Source organism: Moschus berezovskii, chromosome 21, assembly GCF_049115385.1.
Source record: "Moschus berezovskii isolate FMDL1 chromosome 21, NW_MosBer_1.0, whole genome shotgun sequence".
Classification (NCBI taxonomy): Eukaryota; Metazoa; Chordata; class Mammalia; order Artiodactyla; family Moschidae; genus Moschus; species Moschus berezovskii.
Window position 1 is genome coordinate 12,934,333 of NC_142480.1, and position 15,833 is coordinate 12,950,165.

At 46.5% G+C, this 15,833-nt stretch overlaps 1 protein-coding gene across 1 annotated transcript in view; it reads right to left on the bottom strand.

The window, feature by feature from the left end:
• The window catches only part of SLC24A4 (solute carrier family 24 member 4), a 68,640-nt gene extending 63,248 nt beyond the window's left edge, over positions 1–5,392 (bottom strand). The window contains exons 1-2 of the mRNA XM_088829704.1: positions 5,380–5,392; positions 2,636–2,712 (exon numbers count right to left, since the gene is read on the bottom strand). Of these exons, the coding sequence (XP_088685830.1) occupies positions 2,636–2,712; positions 5,380–5,392 (90 nt within the window). The remainder of the gene's footprint in view (positions 1–2,635; positions 2,713–5,379) is intronic.
• Between the last annotated feature and the right edge of the window lie 10,441 nt (positions 5,393–15,833).

The following is a 15,833-nucleotide window of genomic DNA, read 5'->3' on the forward strand; positions in this document are numbered from 1 at the left end:
CATTGGGAGGCTCATGGAACAGAATCCAGATTCTAGAGCTGACCCTGGGAATTTTTTGCCTTGTGATTTTGGATAAGTCATGTCTCCAACTCTCATTTTCTTCTGTTTGATGACAGAGAAAGAACAGATCAGTAGTTTTTAGATGATGTTATCTGCAGAACTCCTCTCTGACCTGTCCACCCAACGTGACTTTACTGAGTTCATCTTGTATGCCAGGTACTATTCTAGCCATTAGGGATAAGGTGACAGGATGCCAGGAAAAGCCTCTGCCTCTTTGTGGGGGACAAATAGGCAAATAAAGTATCTATAATGGCTGGGAAACAGCATGTGGAAAGGTCCTGAGGCAGGAGTGTGTTTGATGCATTTGAAAAACAGCAAGGACACTGGTGCAGGCAGAACAGATGGAAAGTAAAGTGGAAAATGACTAACGTGAAGTTGGAGGGAGAGGCAAGGACCAGAATCTGTGGAAAGGAGATGGGACTTTATGCTAAACACTGGAGGAAGCCATTTTTTTCTTCAGAGAAAAAGTGATATGCATGCCCTATTCACAAAAGAGGGAAAGGCTGGGCTACTTCAGCTAAAATGGTGTGATATTCCAACAACTTCACAATTAATTGCATGCAGTCATGGTCAGTCAGTCAGTTGTATCCGACTCTTTGCGACCCCATGGACTGTAGCCCTCCAGGCTCCTCTGTCCATGGAATTTTCCAAGCAAGAATACTAGAGTAGCTTTCCATTCCCTACTTCAGGGGATCTTCCTGACCCAAGGGTTGAACCCATGTCTCTTGTGTCTCCTGCAATGGCAGGTGAATTCTTTACCAACCGAGCTATCAGGGAAGCCCACAAATAAAGTGGGAGATCTATCAACTGTGACCACAGCATCCAAGGCAAATGTGTACTGGAGTCCAGGTGTGGCTATCCCTGAATCTGACTCATTATCTTTTGGAGAGAAGCAAAAAGAAACAAATACTGGGGGTGTGGGAAATGTGGAGAGAAAGAGATAGGAGACACTGCTACAAATCTCAGGATCCCAGCTTAAATTCATACCCTCAGAAGCTCCCCTCTGCAGCATTTCCCAGGCAAAGAGCCTCTGGTTCCCCTGACGTCTCAGAAACACTGGAGAGAAAAGGGGGCCAAGATGGTACCACTATTTCCTTCACTTGGGCGGGAAGTTCTGAGAAGCTTCTTAGTGCTACCGACAAAACCTGGCTCCAAAGCTCAGGTTTTTTCTTGCTCTAAAGAAGGGCTCAGCGAAGTTTTTCTTAAAGTGTCTGATGAATCTTTACAGACCATACAGCCTGTCATAACTCTGCTGCTGTAGAAGAGCAGCCATGGACATGAGGGTGGTTGCCTACCAATAAAACTTTATTTATAAAAACAGGAAGTGGGCTGGATTTTGTTCTCCAGATGTAGTTGGGTAGTGCTTGCTCTAAAAGGGTTCCTGAAAAATTCCCGAAGACCTCTCAAGTTCAGAAAAAAACGTTTTGACAAGACATTGGTGAGGCAGAGGGACAGACTGTGGGACTAACTGGTCAAATCCACATCCCCTCAGTGAACAGGGAGGGCAGGGGAAAGCCAGAGAAACTAGAAAGATAACTCCATTTGAGAAATAACACACAAGACTGTCACTTGAAATTTGCCTACAATCTTCATTTTCATTAATGGTTTATCCCGTTAATTAAAACTTCACTCACCCCTTATTCTCAGGTGGCTACTATCTATGTGAGAATCCCAGCTTTCCCTTGCTTAATTATCTCTTGCAAAGATGAATACTTGGTTGGGTTTAAATATAGAAGCAGATGGTGCTGAGCAGTCAGGGAACCACATCAGGAGGAACATTTGCCGTGGTTGATCCAAAGTAGAAAATTAAACCCTGAGCACTTTCATTTCCCTGCATCACACAACGAGGCTGGCAAACTTTTTCTACAAAGAGACAGACAGAAAATCTTTTCTGGCTTTGTGGATCCCAGAGTCTTTGTCACAACTACTCAGGTCAGCCAGTGAAGCAGAAAAGCAGCCACAGATGATATACAAATGAATGAGAATGGCTGTGTTCCAATAAAACTTCATTTATAAATATGGGCAATGGCTGTAGGCTATAGTTTGCACGCAGAGAAGAGCAACTATTACCTATCATTTAGGTTTGAGCCCACTATGCCTTTTTGAACTGCTACTCGAACTCTGCTGCTGCTCACCAGGCTCATTTACTACCGAGGAGGTTTGAGAAGAAGGGCACCAAAGTCTCAAACCGCAGCTGTGTCAGGATGGTAAAACATGGGGCGGGGGGCCGTTCTGGAGAGCATTATCCCATCCCCTGCTATGTCTGAAGGATGTGACCCACGTTCGCTTGTATTTACACATCTGGGGAAGAGATGCCGTCACTCCCGATTTATAAAAAGCAGAAGAGGAGGCACAAGAAGACGCGAATCTTTGTCCTGGCTCTGGGGCCATTCACTGTGTGGCACTGAGCAAGTCACTTCACATCCTTTTCATTTCTTTGCGGTTAGAACACGTCCAGGACCTGTTCTCAGAGGCTCTTATAAGAACACGGTGAGGTCTCTGACACATTGTGCTCTGCAGACAGGGTTCCCCTGCCGGAAACTGAGGGATGTCCCACCCCAAGAGGGCCACTTACACCAAGGATATGCAGCAGGACGGCCCCGTGCTGTCGCTCGTTGTTGGAGAACAGGTCTGTGGGGAACTCATGAATCGCTGGAAGACAAGAGGACAGGGTAAGGTGTTAGTCATCCAGGAGTGTCCCTAGGGTTTGGCCATGGAACTGTGGAGGCCCCTGGTGTTGGACCTGGGGAGAGGCTGGCTATTCCTCCTCTGTTCGTGGCAGATCTGAGCTCTTAGGAAAACATTGCTGGATATAGGTTAGCCAGATATTCTAGTACCTTAGAGTTGACCATGGTTTGTATATCCCTTGCAATTAAAAAAAGAGAGCATGAAACACATCACAACCACTAGAATGGCTATAGACAAAAAGACAGATAAAAACAAGTGTTGGCAAGGATGCTGGGACCCTCATACATCACTAGTAGCAATGCAAAACAGTACAGTCATTTTGGAAAACAGTCCAGCAGTTCCTCAAAAGATTAAACAGAGTTTGACCCGGCAATTTTACTCCCAAGTATCTTCCCAGGAGGAATGGAAACATACATTCACACAAAACCTGTACATGAATGTTCATAGTGGTATTATTCATAATAACCAAAATGCGGAAACAACCCAGACACCTACCAACGGATGAAAGGATAAAGCGTGATACATCCATACAAATGGAATATTGCCTGGTGATAAAAAGAAAGTGCTGATACATGTCACAACATGGAGGATGCTTGAAAACATTTTGCTAAGTGAAAGAATTGTAAGAAGTCCATCACAAGACTACTTATTGTATGATTCCATTAATATAAAATGTCCAGAAGAGGCCAATCTATAAAGATGGAGATAGATTAATGGTTGCCCAAGGCTGGAGGGTATGGTGTTTGGGGGATGACAACTAAGAGGTACTGAGTTTCTTTCTGGGGTGATGAAAGTGTTCTAAAATTGTTTGCAGCGATGCTTGCACAATTCTAAATATGAAGAGCCACTGAATTCTATGGTTTAAACAGATGACCTATATAGTATGTGAATTATATCTCAATAAAGTTGTGACCCCAGGTGGCATTAGTGGTAAAGAACCCCCCTGCCAATGCAGGAGACAGAAGAAACTTGGGTTCAATCCCTGGGTCAAGAAGATCCCCTGAAGGAAATGCAACCTATTTCAATATTCTCGCCTTGAGAATCCCATAGATGGAGGAGCCTGGCAGGTTACAGTCCACAGGGTTGCAAAGAGCTGGACACGACTGGAGCGACTTGGCACAAAGTTGTTACCATTTATAAAAGCATAAAAATATCAAAAGATGCCAAAGAGGAAAATCAGGGGATGGTTCCTCATTCTGTCAAGGGATTCTGATCACATTCTTAGCAGAGAGCTTTCCAACTGGCTTCAAGGAACACTCAGATCTGTTACAAACACAATCCCCACCAACAGTCTTACTGAGGCTGGAGATAGTTGTCTTGCTCTGAGTAGGCTTTAAGTTCATATGGCCAAGTTCAGTTCTTAGCTCTAATATTTACAGGCTGGGTCAACAGGGACACGCTCCTGAACTTCCTTGTGCCTCGGTTTTTTCATCGGTAAAATGGTGAGATTAACTTTAATAACATGCCTTAAAGTGTTTCAAGCTCATGGTGAGTTTCAAACCAGCACCCTCACCCAGGATTCTAGAGTCCTCTTCCCTCACCACTGTCAAGGAAGAACTGAGAAGCAGCTCTATGAAGAGAAGAGGCTGGAGTTGCTTCAGAGCTCAGAGACAGATGGCCTCTTGCAAAGACCTTCTGGTCTGGACCTGTCAGTCCCTTCTCCCACCTTCTCCTCCCACCCGCAACGCATCTGTCACTCCAGGTGGGGAAGTGGTGATCCCAGAGAGGTCAAGTGACATTGTCAGGGATAGGGATGGCACTGTGGGCCAAGAAAATCTGTCCTCTGCTGAGTACTCATTCAGCAGAGCCACACAGAGCAGGGAAAATGGTCCATGGGAGGTGAGGCTCCAGGTAAGCCCTGGAAGGGGAGCTGCAGCCAAGCTGGAACAAGGGAGGGGGGGCTAGGAGCACCCCTGTATCCTGACCTCTCAGGCCCACCCCAATGCCAGGTACACTTCCACAAGTATAGGCAGCATCTCAGGTCACTGAGCACCATGTCATACACCTTTCTTTGGCCCCAAGAAAGCCCCCATGGGGTGGGTACCACCATGTGTTCTGGGCTCACGGCATTCTGGACTGTGGGGGGAGCCCTGTGAGGCAGAGAACCCTCTGCTTTGGGAATCAAACACTCAGGATGCAAGTTCCGTCCCCGACGTGCCCAAGTAGTCTGAACAACTCATCTGTTTCTTGGCCTCAAAATGTTCACCTGTAATGGAGGAATAAGTTTCTCATCATCCGTCAATCCTAAAGGAAGTCAACCCTGAATATTCATTGGAAGGATGGATGCTGAAGCTAAAGTTCCAATACTTTGGCCACCTGATGCAAAGAGTTGACTCATTGTAAAAGACCCTGGTGCTGGGAAAGATTGAAGGCTGGAGGAGAAGGGGATGGCAGAGAATGAGATGGTTGGATGGCATCACCAACTCAATGGACATGAGTTTGAGCAAACTCCGGGAGATAGTGAACGACAAGGAAGCCTGGCCTGCTTCAGTCTGTGGGATCACAAAGAGTTGGACATGTCTTAGCTACTGAAAAACAACCACTCCCAATGGTTGACCAACAGGTAAATATGCTGTCAATGTCATTTCTGCAGGTTCTCCATTAGACACTGACACATCCCCATAGCCTCACCACTGGTCCTCATCGATTCAGCTATGCTGGAAGCTTCTGGAAGGCATTGATCCACACTGTCCTGGCACACAGTAGGTTCTCAATAGACCTTAACAGTCAATTGAGAAAACAATGCTAAAATATTTGGGTGGCCAAAAAGTTCATTCCGGTGTTTCCATACCATGTTTCTGGTATATTTGGGTTTCTGGAAAAACCCAAATGAACTTTTTGGCCAACCCTATATTAACAAAAAGGGCTTCCCTCAAAGCTCAGTTGGTAAAGACTTCGCCTGTAATGCAGGAGACCCCGGTTCAATTCTGGGTTGGGAAGATCCGCTGGAGAAGGGATACGCTACCCATTCCTGTATTCTGGCCTGGAGAATTCCATGGACTGTGTAATCCACGGGGTCGCAAAGAGTCAGACACAACTGAGCGACTTTCACATATTAACAAAATGACAATGTACATCATCTCGTTAGAATGCTTTCATTACTCTTGCAAAACTCTTAAATCCCTGGAATGATACCTCTTCTGGTTCAGAGTGGACACTCAGTAAACGCTTATAAGTGCATGCTCAGTTGCTCACTCACGTCTGCCTCTTTGCAGTTCCCTGGACTGTAGCCCGCCAGGCTCCTCTGTCCATGGAATTCTCCAGGCAAGAATACTAGAGTGGGTTGCCATTTTCTTCTCCAGGGGACCTTCCCAACCCAGGGATCAAACCCATGTCTCCTGCATTGCAGGCGGATTCTTTACCCACTGAGCCACCTAGGAAGCCCCAAATGCTGATTATAAACTTCCAGGATAAAAGTCCCTCCTCTGTGAATATAATTTGGCTCTAAAAGTGATGGGTTTTCCTTTAAAACAGAAAAAAATTCTGCTTTTTAAGATATGTATCCCAATAAGACCTAGAAAACATTATTAGTTCCCCCAGACATTCAGAAAATGTTCCCACTTTAAAACAAGCAGCATTTAATGAAATATAGATTCTTTCACTTTTTTTCCCCTGTAATCAAACTTCTTTAATAGAATTGCTGCTGTCAGTTCAAGGGCAGGAGTCTGCTTCAAGGCTCGGCTCAGAGATAGAGAATTATAGAGGGAATAACTTGGCATTCTTGCATCCAGGATCTTGTTTCCAGGAGAAATGAAACTGTCTGGGATATAAGGGCAGATCAAACAGACATTTCTGCCATGAAAATTTGAGTCAGTTTTTTATTCTCCAAACCAATGATTTGTGAGCTGGTGATTTATCCAATCCTGGGCACTCTTTGAGAATTAGAAACAAGTAAGGCTGCCTTTCTGCTATAAGGACGTATCATCTGGGCTCCAGTGGGGAGGGGGATGTGGGTTATAAATGACCTTGTCCTTGGTGAGAAATGGCTTCTACTGGTTCAACCGCAGCACCTTGCTCTGTGACCCCATGCATCAGCTGGAGAGCTGTGGAGGGGAGCGAATGCCATCATGGCCTGAGTTCTGCCGGTAAAGACAGAGTAACTGGCAGAGCCACCAGCAGTTCATGACCCATCGCCCTCTGTACCTACCCAGGTCTTCTGGACACACCCTGCGCCCATGCGGCAGGCGCCACAGGCACAAATGCCCCTGTTTTCCAAATAAGACTCAGCAGGGGAATGATCTGTTCAGGTACCACACAAGCCAGGACTTAGCATGGAGACCCTCATGCAGGGTTAAGGACTACCTCTAACACGGATGGAAATCACGCAGTACCAGGACATGGAGACTTGACTTGGGTCCTGAGTCAACTACCCATAAGCTTGTGGGACCCTGGGCAAGTCATTTAACCTCTCTGTCCTTTTCGTTTCTTCTGTGGCAATCTGCTACCACACGAGGGGGTGAAAGAGTCATTGGTACTGTGTGTGGCATGCCCTGGTATGGATATCAAAGGCTACAAGCAGGGAAATGGTCACCCTGCCCTCCCCAGTTGGCAGTTGGTAACTGGGACCCATCCTCTCCCCAATTCAAGAATCAAATCCTCTAGAAACTGGCATATGGGGGGAGGGGGGAAGTGTAGAGGCCACAGAGCCAATGTATTAATAGCAGGAACTCCATCCCTCCCACCTTTGTCATCAACAGCAACAATTTTCAACTGCAGGCAGCCTATGCAGCTGCTCAGGGCTTTGTCTCCAGAAGCAGATAACTTGCAGGTTTCAGGAAGTGCCTCTGTCCTTTGTTACCTGTATGACCTTGGGGAGTTGTTGAACACCTCCTGGCTGTGACCTCATCTCTAAGTGGGGATGCTACAGACCCTGCCTGCCAGGCTGCAGTAAAGATTAAGTGATACAGATAATGTATGCACAGCACTTAGCCCAGCTAGGCTGCCATCACTCTGAGGAACATTGATGGACAGACTCCTCCCTCCACACCAGGCTGGTCCCCACTGATCCAGAGGACGAGCCTCGGCTTGTGAAAACCAAAGAGAAGACAAAGCCAGCTTAGTGGGGCAAAGGGTGAGCATGATCAGACTGGCCACATTAGGATCTGAATGCAGTTTAATCCCAGCTTCCTGAGAAAACCTTCTTCTCCCCTCTTGGGCTTGCTGGGATCATGAGCCCCTGGCCACGTTCAAGCGCAGGAGGCCTGCATGTCTGAGAGGGGCTGCGCCTGCCCTACCTGATCAAATCCTCACCAGGGAGAAGGGAGGAATCAACAGGACGCACACAAGCGGCTTTTGAGGTCACGCCTAAGCCTTTAAGCCGCAGAAATCTGGGGGTGGTGAGTGTGGGAAGGGGGAAGAGATGTGTCTGCAGGTGGAGCAGAGCTTTAGAACACCGAGGATGATTCCAGCACCATCCACACTGCGGGGTGGGGGTGGAGGAGCCTCTAGCGACCCAGCAGCCACTCCCAACCCCTCCCTTAGAAATTTTTCACTGTGGACCTCAGTGCCCATAATTGGTTTCTCCATCACTCTTGGTTTTGGACGCCCCCTCCACTGTGTGCAGGGGATTGCAGGGGGCGGACTAGGGCAAGAGGTCTTTCCTGTCAGCTGTCTTCCTAAAAACTAGAGCTTTACCCAGGCTTCCCAGGTGGCACTAGTGGTAAAGAACCTGCCTGACAATGCAGGAGACATAAGAGACTCGGGTTCCATCCCTGGGTCAGGAAGATCCCCTGGAGGAGTGCATGGAAACCCACTCCAGTATTCTTGTCTGGATAATCCCATGGATAGAGAAGCCTGGCGGGCTACAGTTCACAGTGTCACAAAGAACTGGACATGACTGAAGCAACTTAGCACGCCTCCAAACATTGGAAGGAAAACCATAAGGCCCCAGGGGACATCTGCCAACCCCTCCCCACCAAAAGCTACCAAGTTCTCTAACATAAACCAGACCCCTAGGGCACAGCTGACCTTTTTTGTTGACACACACAGTTAGATGCCATTATATTTCAGAAACCCTGAATTCATGTTGCCCTTTCAAAGCTCTGTACTTTGGCTGACATTGCTGCTAGCTGCAAAATGTATGAATTTGTTTAACAAGTATTTACTGAGCCCCCACGCGGCAGGCATTGGACTCTCTGGGAGCAGGTGGATGAAGTCCTGATGCATCTGTGAGCATCCTCAGGCCTGGCAGCTCCTCACCTTGGAGGGCGATGGGACTTCCGGAGAAAGCCAAAGCTACTCAGAAAGTGACTGGTTAGCAGGACGGCAAACACCCTGATTCTTAACAAGTACAAGTCAATACACGCTTCTTGAGAGCTGACTATGCGTCAGGCACCAGGCTAGGTGCTGAGCCTCGAGGATGGACTCTTAAGGGGCTGGTGGGAATTGGACAAGTCAACATATGATTGACAGACAGTAAAGCTTGCTGTGATAGTGAGGCATGCGGAGGCCAGGGGTTGCCGACCTGGGGGAGGTGGGAAGGGCAGCAAGCCTGTGGAGAGAGTGATGCCCATGTCAAGTTTCTCTTTTTTTGACCAGAGGATAATTGCTTTAGAATGTTGTGTTAGCTTCGCTGTGCAATGAAGTGAATAAGCTATGTGTATACCGATATCCCTTCTCTCTTGAGCCTTCCCCCATCCCCTCCCCCATCCCATCCCTCTGGGTCATCACAGAGCACTGAGCTGAGCTCCCCGTGCTTCCCACTAGCTAGCTATTTCACGCATGGTAGTAGAAGCAGAAGATATTAAGAAGAGGTGGCAGGAATACACAGAAGAACTGTACAAAAAAGATCTTCACGACCAAGATAGTCACGATAATGTGATCACTGACCTAGAGCCAGACATCTTGGAATGTGAAGTCAAGTGGGCCTTAGAAAGCATCACTACGAACAAAGCTAGTGGTGGTGATGGAATTCCAGTTGAGCTATTTCAAGTCTTGAAAGATGATGCTGTGAAAGTGCTGCACTCAATATGCCAGCAGATTTGGAAAACTCAGCAGTGGCCACAGGACTGGAAGAGGTCAGTCTTCATTCCAATCCCAAAGAAAGGCAATGCCAAAGAATGCTCAAACTACCGCACAATTGCACTCATCTCACACGCTAGTAAAGTCATGCTCAAAATTCTCCAAGCCAGGCTTCAGCAGTATGTAAACCGTGAACTCCCAGATGTTCAAGCAGGTTTTAGAAAAGGCAGAGGCACCAGAGATCAAATTGCCAACATCCGCTGGATCATGGAGAAAGCAAGAGAGTTTCAGAAAAACATCTATTTCTGCTTCATTGACTATGCCAAAGCCTTTGACTGTGTGGATCACAATAAACTGTGGAACATTCTGAAAGAGATGGGAATCCCAGACCACCTGACCTGCCTCTTGAGAAACCTGTATGCAGGTCAGGAAGCAACAGTTAGAACCGGTCATGGAACAACAGACTGGTTCCAAATAGGAAAAGGAGTGCGTCAAGGTTGTATATTGTCACCTTGCTTATTTAACTTATATGCAGAGTACATCATGAGGAACGCTGGGCTGGAAGAAGCACAAGCTGGAATCAAGATTGCCGGGAGAAATATCAATAACCTCAGATATGCAGATGACACTACCCTTATGGCAGAAAGTGAAGAGGAACTCAAAAGCCTCTTGATGAAAGTGAACGAGGAGAGTGAAAAGGTTGGCTTGAAGCTCAACATTCAGAAAACAAAGATCATGGCATCTGGTCCCATCACTTCATGGGAAATAGATGGAAAAACAGTGGAAACAGTGTCAGACTTTGTTTTTTTGGGCTCCAAAATCACTGCAGATGCTGATTGCAGCCATGAAATTAAAAGACGCTTGCTCCTTGGAAGGAAAGTTATGACCAACCTTGATAGTATATTAAAAAGCAGAGACATTACTTTGCCGACCAAGGTCCGTCTAGTCAAGGCAATGGTTTTTCCCGTGGTCATGTATGGATGTGAGAGTTGGACTGTGAAGAAAGCTGATCGCCGAAGAATCGATGCTTTTGAACTGTGGTGTTGGAGAAGACTCTTGAGAGTCCCTTATACTGCAAGGAGATCCAACCAGTCCATTCTAAAGGAGATCAATCCTGGATGTTCATTGGAGGGACTGATGCTAAAGCTGAAACTCCAATACTTTGGCCACCTCATGAGACGAGTTGACTCACTGGAAAAGACTCTGATGCTGGGAAAGGTTGGGGGCGGGAGGAGAAGGGGACGACGGAGAATGAGATGGCTGGATGGCATCACCGACTCTGTGGACATGAGTTTGAGTGTACTCCGGGAGTTGGTGATGGACAGGGAGGCCTGGCGTGCTGTGATTCATGGGGTCGCGGAGAGTCGGACACGACTGAGCGACTGAACTGAACTGAACTGAGTGCATAGGTCAACGCCACCCTCTCAATTCATCCCACCCTCTCCTTCCTCCACTGTGTCCACAAGTTTGTTCTTTACATCTGCGTCTCTACTCCTGCCCTGCAAATAGGTTCATCAGTACCGTTTTTCTAGATTCTATATATATGCATTAATATACGATATTTGTTTTTCTGACTTACTTCAGTCTATGACAGATTCATCCACATCACTACAGCTGACTCAGGTTCCTTCCTTTTTATTCCTGAGTAATATTCCATCATATATATGTACCACAATTTCTTTATGCATTCATCTGTACATTGTTTCCATGTCCTGGCTACTGTAAAAAGTGCTGCAATGAAAACTGGGTACACGTGTCTTTTTGAATTATGGTTTTCTCCAGAGTCAAATTTTGAAGGCTGTGTTACTGACCTCCAAAGTTCTTTAGTCTGCCATGTCAAGTCCTGAGAAGATCATTATTTCTGTTTTGTTGATGAGGAAATTGAGGCTCTGAGAATCTACAGGAGTCACCTGCAGTTGTAAAACCACTGTTTGACACAGGAGAGAGAAAAACCCAGGCTGGGAGCCCAACCAATGCAGGCTATTTTCACCTAAGCATTGTACCCACATCTCAGAGCTGAGGTCTCCTTTAACCAAGGAGCAGACTCCATACTTCTGGAAGCTCCGTGGGACATGGGAAGAAGTCATGCTCTCAGGGAACTCTGTTCAGGGTTAGGGCAGCCTGAATGGGAGGGGAGTATGAGGGAGAAGGGATGCTGTATATGTACGGTTGAGTCCCTTTTCTGTGCACCCGAAACTATCACAACATTGTTAATTGACTACACTCCGACACAAAATAAAAAGGTAAAAAAAAAGAAGTCATGCTCTTGAAAAGAGAAATGCATATTGTCTGTCTTAGGTCAATTCCACTTGGAGCCCAGGGCCCACCCACGCCAAGGTCTAGCCCATTAGTCCATAGATCTGGGGAAACCTATCACTCATCTCCTTGACTTCCTTGAAACAGTTAATAAAACTGACCACTTCCTGTATGTGTGAATGAACATATATATGAATGAATATATGTGTTACCTGTCTACCCATCCATCCATCCATCTTATGTCCAGTAAAATTCATTCACTGGGATGTACACTTCTATGCATCCTCAGGTCCCTGAGACAGAAGAGTTCCATCACCGTCAAATTCCCTTGTATGGCATTTTTATAGTCAAGCCCTCTCCAAGCTCCAACTTCTGATGTGTTGCCTTTTCTAAAATGTCATGTCAACGGAATTATGGAATATACAGTCTTTTGGGTCTGGCTTTTTTCATTTAACAAAATGCACTCGGAATCACCCACGCAGTCTGCCTTTCTGCAACATTCTTGCTTAGCTTCTTTGACCCCACAGTGTCTTCACGAGCACACAATCCTTTAGAGGGTCCCCTCCTCTGTGGGACCCCAAATGCTGGGGTTCTAAGGGCTTTGTCCTGAGCCCTCTTCTCGCCAGGTGACCTGGCTTTGACTTTCTGATCTCCATAGACTTCTTCCAGATCTGCCTTTCCTGAGTTCAAGATCTAATATACCCCTCCCTGGCCACCTGGTAAATACATGAAACCTGTCCCCAGTGAATGGCCCACCCTTCACACTGGTCTGGTGCCATCTTTGATGACCTTCTCCTCCCTCATGCCCTGTGATGGGTGGACAGGCCAGTTGGCACTCAGCATGTTTTGACTTCCTACCATGAGCCTTCCCATCCGGGACACTAAGTGTGGGGGTGCAAGCCAGGCACTGCATAGTTACACATACTAGTCCTACTTCACATCCTATGCAGCCTGGACAGCCTTGCAGCTGGGGTTCTGATTAAGAAGTATGTTCTGCCAATCTGGCAGATTCAGAGGACAGAAAGGAAGCAGAGACACTTCCTCTGGTAACCAAAGTTTTGGAGACCCAAGTGTTGAATGGGTCTCCTGACAATAATACTTACACTTCCCTATTTGAACATAAGATGTTCATGAGTTTGAATATTCCATTTCCAATTCCTGCTTCTTTGGCCCTTCCTGCAATTTTGTAAGAACCTAATTCCCTGAATTAAATTCCTTCCTGTTGAAAATGTTGAGAATGGTTTCTATTTCCTGCTCTAAAAGCTAATTTTGCTTCCTTGGGCCAATTCTCCACAATCATACTTCCAAACCAGCTCTTGAGTCCATCGGCTTCCTCATCTCCATCACCTGCATCCTCTCTGGCCGGACCACCGAACCCGCCTCTTGCCTGACCTCCCCACACCCATTCTCAATGTGCTCCCTTAGGCTTTCTACACAGCAGTCAGACAAGCTTTTTCACATGCATCTATGGCTTAGAACTCAATGATTTTCAACTCCTCTGCAAAGGAATGCCCAGAACCCTCTCAAGGTCCTCAAGGCCCTGTGTGGTATAGCCCTGACAGTTTCATCAGTCTGCTCCACTCTGGCTACACTGGTCGTATCTGTGAACTGCCAGGTCTTGGCACAAGGTATGTGTGTGTGCGTGTGTGCAAAGTTGCTTCAGTCATGTTAAACTTTTTGTGACCCAAAGGAAACCATAGTCCACCAGGCTCCTCTGTCCATGGGATTCTCCAGGCAAGAACACTGGAGTGGGTTGTCATGCACAAGGTAGGTATTCAGGAAATGCCTGCAGAGTCATGAGCATTTGGCCTTCCACTTCTCTTCTGACATGAACCCAGGAGCTGCTAGGATGGGCTCTGCCTGGAAGGATGACCAGGAGATGGTGTGGCTAGCAGTTCCTGGCTTTCCAAACTGCTGTCTGGATGCTGAGCCGTGATCCTTCCCTGATGGAGCGTGTTGGACAAAGATGTGCTTCCCATTAGTTGTTGATCTTTCTGAAACCTCCTAATTAGTGTATTCCCTTTAGGGAATAGAAACTGTGAATTGAATTTTTCAAAAGGAAAAAAAAAATGCCTCAAAACATGCCATTCTCTCTTCATTTTCTATCCTGGTTAAAAATAACCCCATATTCTAAGCCCTGATGTTTATTCTGAAACTATGAAAGCTAGATGGGTGGTCTGGGGAGTAAGTGAAAGAGCTTCAAATTTCTATCATTCCAGCTTCTGTGTTTTAGATATCACCCATGTGCCAGAAACCAAAAGCAAAAAAAGAAAAGTCGTGATTCCCTCCAATTCTATGGTTTAAAATAATGTTGCAAAGAATTGTATATATTTCAAGGAAAACAGTTGAAATGTATAGGTTTTATAGCATCACTCCCATGTCCCCAACAGGAGTAAAAATAATTAGATTAAATCTTTCGCTTAACCAGCATGAAAATGAGTCTAAAATCTGCTCTCTCAGTTCAGTACATTCCGAAAGAGATTAAGCACCACGAAAAATAAAAATATGATTGGAAGTTCCAGTGGAAGTATTCTTCTCTCCAGGAGAAACCACTGTGGAATTTTATGGTTGGAAGAAGTTCCAGATGCCACGTGACCCAGCTGTTCTCCACTCAGGAGGGGACCTGGGCTTACCAAAATCACCTGAGAAACATTTTCTAAGCCATCCTTGCCATCTCCACCTCCCTCCCTGCCCTGATGCTGAGCATCCTTGTCCTGCCCACTGACAATGGCTTAACCTCCCATTTTCAAGGGAAGAGAGAACATGGATTTCCAGACAGGTCAAGAGCTTTCCTCAGCATCACTGCTGGTTAGCAGCAGCAGGACAAGAGCCCAAACATACAAACAGATACTGGCCAGGCCATAGAGGACAACAGAACTTTGACTCATGTCCTCTGCAACAGCCAGTCCAGGAAGCCCAACCATAAGCCACAGTGATTGGCCCACCAGCCAGAGTAAAGGTCCAGATGTCAAGACATGATCAGCAAGGGCCAGCCTCTCTACTGCTTGTCCTGATTTCCCAACTCAATCCAACTGAATCCAACAAGAGCATTTTCCAGAAAGGCCAATAAAATATCTGAAGGGGATCAGTCATCAAGACTCCTGTTTATTACATAGCAAGGCAACTCTGAACCACTCACCAGCGGATACCACGTAGCGCTATTAAGTCACGAAAAAGACAGACAGCTTTTTCATAGGCACAACTTTTCTTAGCATGACTTCTTTCATGTACAAAACAAAAATAGCATGTTGTCTGGTCAACATGCAGAAACAGTTATTGTCTGGCTGTATATGCAGAAACCAGCAGTTTATGCCAAGTCCCAGGGACAGCGCTCTTAGTGAGCCCTCATGGGATTGGGCCAGGCTGCCTGGAGGTCTCTGATGTAACCTTGGCACTTCCACCAGATTCTGACACATAGGAGGTACCCAGATTTGTTTCCTAGGGCTGATGCATCAAAGTATCACATGTCAGGTGACCTAAAACAACAGCAATTTATACTCCTGTGTTTCTGAAGCCTGCAAATGGGAAAAACCAAGGTGTGGATGGGTTGGTTCCTTCCAGAGACTCAGGGAGAATGTGTTTCTGACTCTCTCCTGGCTTCCAGTGACAGCCAGCAACCCCTGGCGTTCCCTGACTTACAGACACATCACTCCAGTCTCCATTTCGTCATCATACAGCTTCTCCTCCGGATGTTTCTGTGTCTTCACATGGCCTTCTTGTAAGCGACCAGTCACTGGATTTAGGGCCTGCCCCCTATTCCAGGATGACCTCATCTTGACTAATTACATCTGCAAAGGCCCTATTTCCAAATAAGATCCCAGTCACAATGCTGGGCTTCCCTGGTGGCTCAGATGGTAAAGAATTCACCT